The sequence below is a fragment of the Tachypleus tridentatus genome, chromosome 5 (genome assembly GCF_004210375.1).
Source record: "Tachypleus tridentatus isolate NWPU-2018 chromosome 5, ASM421037v1, whole genome shotgun sequence".
NCBI classification, from domain to species: Eukaryota; Metazoa; Arthropoda; class Merostomata; order Xiphosura; family Limulidae; genus Tachypleus; species Tachypleus tridentatus.
The window spans coordinates 53030680-53041529 of record NC_134829.1 but is presented as its reverse complement, the minus strand read 5'-3'; the positions used below and the strand labels follow the sequence as shown (position 1 = coordinate 53041529).

General features: G+C 36.3%; 1 protein-coding gene across 1 annotated transcript; it reads right to left on the bottom strand.

The window, feature by feature from the left end:
* On the bottom strand, positions 1–783 carry LOC143250364 (uncharacterized). Its single transcript, XM_076500809.1, has 2 exons — positions 769–783; positions 1–309 (listed from the first exon to the last, which is right to left on the bottom strand). The coding sequence occupies exons 1-2, from the start codon at positions 781–783 to the stop codon at positions 1–3; spliced, it is 324 nt and encodes a 107-aa protein (XP_076356924.1).
* Positions 784–10850: the final 10067 nt, after the last annotated feature.

Sequence of the window (10850 nt, the reverse complement as noted above, 5' to 3'; positions counted from 1 at the left end):
TTACCATCTCTTGTAATATATTTTACCACCATAATAACCTCTACCAAAACCACCAATTCCTCCACCGAAACCATCAATTCTTCCAAAGTCACCATAACCCCCGACTCCTACGACACGAGCGGGAACAACAGTAATTGGAATAGCGAGAAGTGTTACTGCTCCACCACCATAGGATCCACCTCCGAATCCTCCAGCATATCCACCATAGCCTGTAGCTTCCGCTTTCAGATCTTCCGTCTCTGCTACCTGGTTATTCTCTTCCGCCCAAACTGTCAACATCAGGAGACTGAGAGAAAATAGAGCGAAGATCTGAAGACAAAGAACACAGTTATCGATATGTTACATCTATAGAAGAAGCTTCTGTCGGAAAACTGGACTAAAATTACAACTTCCTAAAATAATCGAACAGAGATTTATTTGCTAAGCTCCATAACTGTTACAAATCTGCAACTTTCACCCTATGTGTCCACTATAACCTATTACAAGTTATATTGATTGAACTGTGTTCAAATGCAATCATAGAATTATAGCAATATTTTGAAAGAAAGCTTAAGATATGTTTTACATCTTTTAATAATCTCCTCTCATATAATTTGTTTGTCATTTCTCCAGGAAATTACACCAAATTGTAGTTGAATATTTCATATAGTGTAAAACAGGTATTTAATCGTAAGACTGATGTTATTCCTGAAATAACGAAGACTTTCGTTTGTAGTATTGAGAAGTTAAAGAAATATGTATTGTTTATATCTGATAAACATATCTTACCTTCTGTGGAATCATTGCTGCTAGATGGTGTCTTTGTGGATTTAGAAGTAAGTGTCTGTTTAGGCCTATTCTTTATCCTGTATTTATAAACGAGAGAAGGAAGTTTCCGTTTCCTGAAACGAAACAGAAAATAAAGTCTCAATTTTATTTATTTTCTCACGTGAATTTTCTCGTCACAAAAGTTTGCAGTACAAACAACAAAAAATGTCTCATACTTTCCATAGTTAATATATTTATATCACCCTATTTCAATACGTTATTTAGTAATATTATCAGTAGTACAGAGAGTAACAATATAAAACCAGCAGCTGGAATAAGTTTAGTGAAGTGATTTTCTCTTTGGAAACTTAATGTTGGCCTAATAAGAAACTGACACGTATTCTGAGATTTGAACAAACTGGTTTATATTGTTGTCTGGTACTGCCAGTGTGATACGTCATCTTAATTGGTAAAAAAAATCAAAGACGGAAAACAGAGAACGAGAAACACAAAAATAAAAATTGTGAATTTTGAAACTATTGCAAGTAATGAAAATCAAAATTTGCTAGAGGTGTAAAATAGCTTATAATTAATTATAACAATGGTGAAATGACAGTTGTTACCTACTTTGAAGATAGCCGTTGATATGAAAAATAAAATAATACAAAGATACAGGTAACGAAGACAGATATTCAGATGGTTTTAGTTTCATCACCAATCCTTTTTGGTTCTTTATTTATATTACTGAAACGTTGTTCACATGCCTTACATCAGTCTAGAAAGTATAAGTAACATGAGTATTAGGGTTAGCTGATGATGTAGTCCATGCTGAATATACATCCATTCTTGAACGTCTGCAAACATTATATGTTTTATATAACTCCTGAGGCCCGGCATGGCCAGGTGAGTTAAGACGTTCGACTTGTAATCTGAGGGTCGTGAGTTTGAATCCCCATCGCACCAAACATGCTCGCCCTTTCAGCCGTGGGGGAGTTATAATTTGACGGTAAATCCCACTGGTAAAAGAGTAGCCCAAGAGTTGGAGGTAGGTGGTGATGACTAGCTGCCTTCCCTCTAGTCTTACACTGTTAAAAATTAAACATGTCTTAACCTGGATAAAATGTTCTCTGTGTTTACGCTTGTTCATAAGGTTATTATAAAACTAAATGTAGTGTAAACCTACCTCTTATGACGAACTGATCCAGTTACGTGTCTAATTTGTTGGATAAATGGATACGAATATTTTTACGCTAATATTCTCCATATAGCAGTATTTAAACTTACGGTAGAACTTCGATAATCGGAACATATACCTGTGACAGTCAGAACACAATATCCTGATAGTGTCCTTTCAACTCCATATATACGAATATTTGGATGTTCCCCGCTAGTACAGCGGTAAGTCTTCGGATTTACAACGCAAAAATCAGGGATTCGATTCCACTCGGGGGACTCAGCAGATACTCCGTGATCTTTTTACTGTAAACGTGACTCCATGAACCTGAACATTATGTGATTAAAAAAAAACAAATTTTACCTTTTGCCTTCCAGTGTAGATGCAGTCTAATTAAATTAAACGTGACATATATCAGGAATGTCACAGAGTTAATTAATTTAACATATTAAAGTAACAATTAAAAAGCTTGGACATAAACTGGCTGAATTAGTGTACCTAGTTCATTTTTTCCATGATATGACACTAATATTTACCTATACATGTCATGTCACGTTCGAATTCTCTTGATTTCCGGATATTGAAAGACTTATAAAAACTTTTATTTATTTAAATAAAATAGTTTGATTATTGTCTGGTCGTTACGAATTTAGTAACGGACGAGCAGGGGGACGGAGAGGACGTTTGTGTTCTGTGAAACCTTATAAGTGTAGTGAGTGTTGATATAATAAGCCGAAAGTAAAGATGTAGTGGGCGTTTATCTCGCCTAGAGGCGAGTGCAAAGAATTTATCATAAAAGTACAAATATCGATTTAAGATTAAACTTAAATCACTTATAAATTAAATGATTTTCTGTTATATCACTAACGTTTTTAGTAAAACAAAAACAAACCGCTTTCGTCACAGAGACTCGAAATTAAGAAATCAACAAATATTTTTCCAGTTTTTTTTTTTTTGTCTATGCATTTCAGTTTACGCTTTTACTACACAGACTAACAACAATATTAGATAATGCTTTTGTTGCTAAGCAACATGACATAAAAGCCATTTAAAACATTTCACTGTATCCACTACAATTTTCTACCTCTTTGTTAGTCAAGCTTGATTTCGCAAAATTCACTGATTTCAGGTAGCAGTGAAACGTGAGGTTAAAATAGTAGGGTTAAAGGGTAGGGGTGGTAGTACTTGCCCCGTCATGTTTGGCGAACTATACGCTAGTAAATAATAATATAAAGACTACGATAGTAAAAGCAAATATAGCTTCATATGTTAAAAACTGTTTAACCTAGTAAGTGGTTTGGTTTGGATTTCGCGCAAAGCTACACGAGGACAAGCCGTCCCTAATTTAGCAGTGTAATATTAGAGGGAAGACAGCTAGTCACCGCCAACTCTTGGGATACTCTTTTACCAAAGTATAGCAAGATTGACAGTGACATTATAATGCCCTCACGGCTGAAAGGGTGAGCATGTTTGGTGTGACGGTGGTTCGAACCCGCGACCCTCAGATTACACGTCGAGTGTCTTAACCACCTGGCCATGCTGGACATATAATCAGTGATTATATTCGATTCATAATCTCGTTTTATCATTTTATTTTTAAGCCGGGAAAGTCGTGTATGTTTTTTTTAGAGTTAATGTTATTTAATTTACTGTTTTTTTTTATATTTTTACGTGTATAATTTGTTATTTTATTATTTATTTTTACGTTTATAATAATAGTAGTATATACAGTAATAATAATAATTATTTTTCACCGTCATTTAACATTATGCTTTTCACCAGTTTTTATTGTAAGATCTCCGCATTTTGCACAAATCATAATCATAACATTATAATATTTCCACCATTATGAACGTTTCAACTGAAATACAACACTTATGACAAGAGACGAAAATAGCAACTACACCTTAACTTTTTTTTTTCATGACCGAGATGGATCTAGAGTGTCAAAAGATATATTCTATTTAACGTTAGTCATGTTACTGTTTTGTTTTGTTAGTACGAAACTACACAATGGACTTTCTGTGCTTAGTCATCAGGTGTATCGAAACCCAATTTTAGCGATCTAATCCTTCAGAATTACTGTTGAGAAGACGCTACGTATACAAGAAAAATACGTAATTGATTGTCTGTTTGAAATTAAGCACAAAGTTACACAATGAGCTATCGGTGGATCAGCGTAAGCGTAAAAGCTAAAATTCCAGGTTCGATCTTTGCATCGGACACATAACAGATAACTTATGGAGTATTCTTCCTCAAAAACGATTAGGCTTTATCTGTTACATTTTCTGTCGCTGCAACGTTTCTACTTTCCTCAAACCTGATGAGCCAGTCCCACAAGACAGAATGATAACAGAATGAACATCCAGAGATCGGTGTTATTGGCTATTTTTAAACACAATAGTACAAAATTGTACACTTTATATACACACTATCTAGTTGAGAAAAACCTCTGAGCTTTTAGATGAGAATTTCACTGTAATGATGGCATTAACATTATAGCAATGGTTCTTAACCTTGTTGGAAGTACTGAACCAGACCAGTGGTTCTTAACCTTGTTGGAAGTACTGAACCAGACCAGTAATTCTTAACCTTGTTGGAGGTTACTGAACCAGACCAGTGGTTTTTAACCTTGTTGGAAGTACTGAACCAGACCAGTGGTTCTTAACCTTGTTGGAAGTACTGAACCAGACCAGTAATTCTTAACATTGTTGAAGGTACTGAACCAGACCAGTGGTTCTTAACCTTGTTGGAAGTACTGAACCAGACCAGTGGTTCTTAACCTTGTTGGAAGTACTGAACCAGACCAGTAATTCTTAACATTGTTAAAGGTACTGAACCAGACCAGTGGTTCTTAACCTTGTTGGAAGTACTGAACCAGACCAGTGGTTCTTAACCTTGTTGGAGGTACTGAACCAGACCAGTGGTTCTTAACCTTGTTGGAGGTACTGAACCAGACCAGTGGTTCTTAACCTTGTTGGAGGTACTGAACCAGACCAGTGGTTCTTAACCTTGTTAGAGGTACTGAACCAGACCAGTGGTTCTTAACCTTGTTGGAGGTACTGAACCAGACCAGTGGTTCTTAACCTTGTTGGAAGTACTGAACCAGACCAGTGGTTCTTAACCTTGTTGGAGGTACTGAACCAGACCAGTGGTTCTTAACCTTGTTGGAAATACTGAACCAGGCCAGTGGTTCTTAACCTTGTTGGAGGTACTAACCCAGACCAGTGGTTCTTAACCTTGTTGGAAATACTGAACCAGACCAGACGTTCTTAACCTTGTTGGAGGTACTAAACCCCGGAAGTTTCGTATTTGCATTCCTTCGTAATTGTAAAAATAAAATATGATCTTTTCAAATTCAAAACATAAGTAGATATTTTATTAGTGCACAAAATGAGCCATGCATCAGTTGCACACAATATCACTGTGTTCAAAGAACAAAACCAACAAAACATTAATTTCACGCAAAAACATAACTCAATGAATATTTACTACAAATCAATGTGACTTTTGCTGTTGCCTTTCAGAGACAAGTTCAGAAATACGTGGCTTCACCTTGACAAGTGCCACTCTCATATCATTTTCGTAACAAAGTCTGTTCCTTTTCTTCGTTTTTATGTCTACCATTCACGTAAAGGATTGCTCGCAAAGATACGTTGTAACAAATGGTGTTAGTATCTTAAGGTCTTTCTTAGTAATAAGAGGGTACGCTACGATTTGGTGACACCAAAACGCCGAGAGCGTTGTTGTTCTGAAAAGTTACTGTTGAACTTGGCTCTGCTGAAGTTCAATGATTTCGTCGAGGTATTCATCATTGACATCTGCTGTCGCAACACTAAACGTGAATGGCTGTTTCACCCATGCTGGATATGACTCTCTGGTGGGAAGTATCTGTCGAGAGACTTTACGAGCTCATCTAAGTGCATGGCAATTGCTTCCTTCAGTTCCCCGGGTACAGAAATGTCTCCGATTTCAGACACATCTTCGATCTTACTCACACAGTCGTCCATCAGGGGAAAGTTTGCTAAGTTATCATTCTCTGTTCGTCGTTTCCATAATGGTAGCTTTTTTTGAAAAACCTTCAGGTTTTCTTCCGCTTCGATGATGTTGACTCCACCGCCCTGCATCTGTTGATTGAGATGATTGAGACCATTGAAGATATCGGCCATGTACGTCAAAATGAGAATGAACTCAGATTTTTCGAAGCAATCAGCATGACAATGTTGCTTTCTCGCAAAAAAACAGGGCTAATTCTACACGCATGGCAAAAACACGATTCAACACCTTTCCCCGGGATAACTATCGAACGTTAGAATGGTACAGAAGTACCTCGAATTCAGAGCCCATTTCATTACACAGCTCTTTGAAGATGCGGTGCTTCAGGGCACTATTTCACACAAAGTTCACACATTCCACTACAATTTTTAATACTTCTGCCAGTTTTGAAGGCAAGGTGTCTTGACCTCCGCCGAACCCCTGAGACTGACTCACCGAACCTCTGGGGTTCGATTAAACTTAGGTTAAGAACCACTGCATGATAGTATTGAACTCATTGGACAACTTCTTTTAATTTGTCAGTAAATCATGAGACATTGTAACTGTTCGTTTTCTAATTGACCAAGTCGACGTTACAATGAACTGACCAGTGTTCTCTATTTAAAGAAACCACGTTTACAAAGTTCAGTAAGCCTTGAAATGTAGAAGTGTCTTTGGACTCCGAAAGACACGCCTAAAACACTGACTTTCAAACTGGTCAACAAGTTACAAGAGCTAAAGAAGCAAATAGATCCTGCGGTTGACAACAAATACGCGAGGAAACAATGTTTGAACCTGATATAACAAAGTTTCACGGCAAATTATACAACGAAATGCTAAAAGTTAATATACAAATATTTTATTCTGGGAATCGCAATCTGAGGGTCGCAAGTTCGAATCCCCGTCATACATACTAAGCATGTTCACCCTTTAATATGTGAAAGCATTATAATGTGACAGTTAATCCCACTGTCCATTGGTAAAAGAGTGCTCCGAAGGTTGGTGATGACTAGTTGTTTTCCTTCTAGTCTTACACTGTTACATTATGGATGACTAACGCAGATAGGCCTCGTGCAGCTTTGCGCAAAATTCAGAAGAAACATTTAGGAAAATCATGTTGTCAAATAAACGTTGACATCTGATATTCACTGAAAACGAGAACAAAATGGTGTATTTTCAATCAGAAGCAATAGCTTAAAGCAACGTGAATACTTTGACACACGGTTTAAAAGTCGTACATCTATAAGAGTCATAAAATTAAACTTATTTCAATATTTACAAATAATTTTATAGATATTCTTCAGCTACACAATGGGCTATACGACAGTTTTTATATGTTCGACTTGAATCAACTTATTAATTTTTGTGTTATACTAATAATAAAAAATATTCTACACTACTTTCTCTGTTTGCTTTTTATTACGAATAAAGCTACACAATTAATTATTTATCTGTTCTGTGTCCACCAGAAATACATTGCTGGCCTAACACTAGTATTTGTAATACACTGCTGGCCAAAATCTTAAGACAAATGAACATAAAGAAAAAATATGCATTTTGCGTTGTTAGACTCAACCACTTATTTGAGTAGAGCTTCGAGAGATGAAAATAAGAAAAGGGAAAATAAAAATAAAAACGTTTTTAGCATTTAATAGGAAAATATGAACACTATGAAATTAGTCTAAATACGAGCTAGTCAAAAGTTTAAGACCATACTGAAACGAGTGTGTTTGTTTTTCTTATAGCAAAGCCACAAAGGGTTATCGGCTCAGCACCGAGAGGAATCGAACCCCTGATTTTAGTGTTGTAAATCCGGAGACGTATTGCTGTACTAGCGGGGGGCATACTGAAACAAAGCGTTACTTGATAAACACGTAACAAAATTTAGTCATTTCTGTTCAAGCATTAGCATTGTCAATATCTTTCACTGACATCTCCTGTGTTACATTGGGTAAACACATGGCAAAGGCTAAAAAGTTGACAGAGTTTCAACGTAGCAGAATTGTCGAGCTGAAAAAGCTAGGTCTCTCTCAACGTGCCATTGCTGATGAGATTAGGCATAGTAAAACTGCTGTCTCAAATTTCTTAAAAGACCCTGAGGGATACGGAACAGAATTTCAAGTGGACGGCCAATGAAACTTTCGCCGGTGTTGAGCAGGAGGATTCGACGGGATGACCGGCGAGACACCAGCCGATCGTCGAACTAGATTAAGGCCCTTACGGACGCAGAATGCAGCTCAAGAACAATAAGACGGCATCTACGAGAGAAAGATTTAAAAAATCGTAAACGTCTTCAAAGACCACGCCTCCTACACACCACGAAATAGCTCGGTTAAACTTTGCTGAAAAGCACCTTACATGAGACGTAAAAATGTGAAAGAAGGTTTGGAGAAAAATTTAACCTGGATGGTCCAGATGGCTTCCAACGTTACTGGCATGATAATGATATCCCACCGGAGACTTTTTCTACATGACACAGTGAAGAAGGTTCCATCATGATCTGGGGTGCTTTCTCTTTCCATGGAACAATGGAGCTTCAGGTTATACAGGGGCGTCAAACAGCAGCTGGCTACATTGACATGTTGGAGAGAGCATCCTAATTGACTGAAGGCCCTCGTCCTTGTGGAAATGACTGGATCTTACAACAGAACAACGCTGCAATCCACAATGCCCGCAGGACAAAGGACTTTTTCATGGCGAATAACGTGATTCTTTTGGACCATCAGGCGTGTTCGCCCAAACTGAACCCCATTGAAAATGTTTGGGGGTGGTTGGCAAGGAAAGTCTATAGAAATGGACGTCAATTCCAAATAGTGCATGATCATCGTGAAGCTATCTTCACCACTTGGAATAATTCCAGGCAGCCTTCTGCAAACGCTTATATCGACCATGCCAAAATGAATGCTTGAAGTTATTCGAAATAACGCCCGTGCAACTCACTACTGAGACTTCTTGTTAGGAATTTCTTACCCTGTTTAGGACGTTTTTTGGTATGGTCTTAAACTTTTGACTAGCTAGAATTTAGGCTAATTTTATAGTGTTCATATTTTCCCTATTAAATGCTAAAAACGTTTTTTATTTTTATTTTCCCTTTTGTTATTTTCATCTTTCGAAGCTCTACTCAAATAAGTGGTTGAGACTAACAATGCAAAATGCATATTTTTTTCTTTATGTTCATTGGCCTTAAGATTTTGGCCAACAGTTTATTTAAAACAAATTCATAGCCCCATAAACCTTCAGACTCACTGCTGATCCACCAGGGGACTCTGAAATAGCATTCCTGAGATACTAAGTTAATAACATATCTGAATATTATTGGGGTCATTATTACCTCGTTATTTTAACTCGTGGTTCATCATTAAACCTCCATTTTAACTTGTGTATATTGTATTAATTTATGATATACTAGTTATTGTTTCATGGCTAAATTTTATTTTGTAGATCAACAAATGAAACAATAGAAATAAATTATTGGTTAAATTGACATGCATTGACAGCCATTTTCTATCATCGGAAACCTACAATAGAAACTTGATGAATAGAGTTATATGAATGTGGAGAGAACTGGTTAAAAACGAAGTATTGAATTTCATTAACAACATTTCATTCGGGAAATACCTACGTTCTTAATACAATATTTAAAAAAAGTTCCGCATACTCCAAAACTAGCAACCATTTCATTAGTTTCTTAAAAGAATTTTACGCAACATAAAATGTTAAAAATTCGACAATAATTCAAACTTTAGTTTCAGGATGTTATGCGTTAACACATTTAAGAAATTCGTGCCGTTAGAATTTTACGCAACATAAAATGTTAAAAATTCGACAATAATTCAAACTTTAGTTTCAGGTTGTTATGCGTTAACACATTTAAGAAATTCGTGCCTTTAGTTTGAATTTAAGACTCACGAAAATAAACTCTTATGCATTCCACAAGACGTACTAACTTTTGTTTTCTCAATTGCAGTAAACGTGTTAAGCATATGAGATATCAAAACCAATAAAACATAAACGACAATTACTTAAAACATTTTTAGTGCTGTATTTTTATTAAGTGCCTAACATCAAGTTGAACACGTGACAATGAGGCTTATAAGAAGGAAGAGCAGTTAAAAATTAAACTTGAATAAAAATCTGATAACGTTATCAGTAAGTGTATCAGTACGTAACTCGTTATAAACATGAAATAAATGTACCAGACACAAAAAGCTGCTAAACGTACCTAAAACAATGCCTGAACTTAAGCTTATAATTTAACGGATATTATAAAACATTTTATTATCACGAATCTGAGAGCTTCTCTCTGTGTTACCTTTCGTGTATCTTCACAATAAAAAATACATTTCATTAATCAATTACCGCAGAAAACGGTTAATTTAATACAATGGAATCTAATTCACATGTTGGTAACATTTGGAATACCCGTCTTTTTCAATCAAGCCATATCATGAGGTGTATTTTATGTATATAGCTAAACTATTTGGTTTAAATCCGTATGAAATTATTCACCATTCTTTCCAGTTAGGTATGGTGTCGTCTAGCAGTTGCTGAGCCAGGCTGCGTACTCTAAAATCAAAGGTTCGAGTCTTCATATTTCGCTGAACAGAATCTCAAGCTACGGAAGAATTGTAATTTTGTGAGTCAATTTCACTATTCGGTCTAGAATTATTGCATATTGAGCGGCACGTACAAAATGTCCTATTGTTTTTCCTTTGTTCAGCAGTTCTAAATTCAAGATGGCCATGTGTGACCTCTAGAATCCCTGTTCTTAATCCCTTTGTTCAGCAGTTCTAAATTCAGAATGGTCATGTTTGACCTCTAGAGTCCCTGTTCTTATTCACTTTGTTCAGCAGTTCTAAATTCAGAATGGTCATGTTTCACTTCTAGAGTCCCT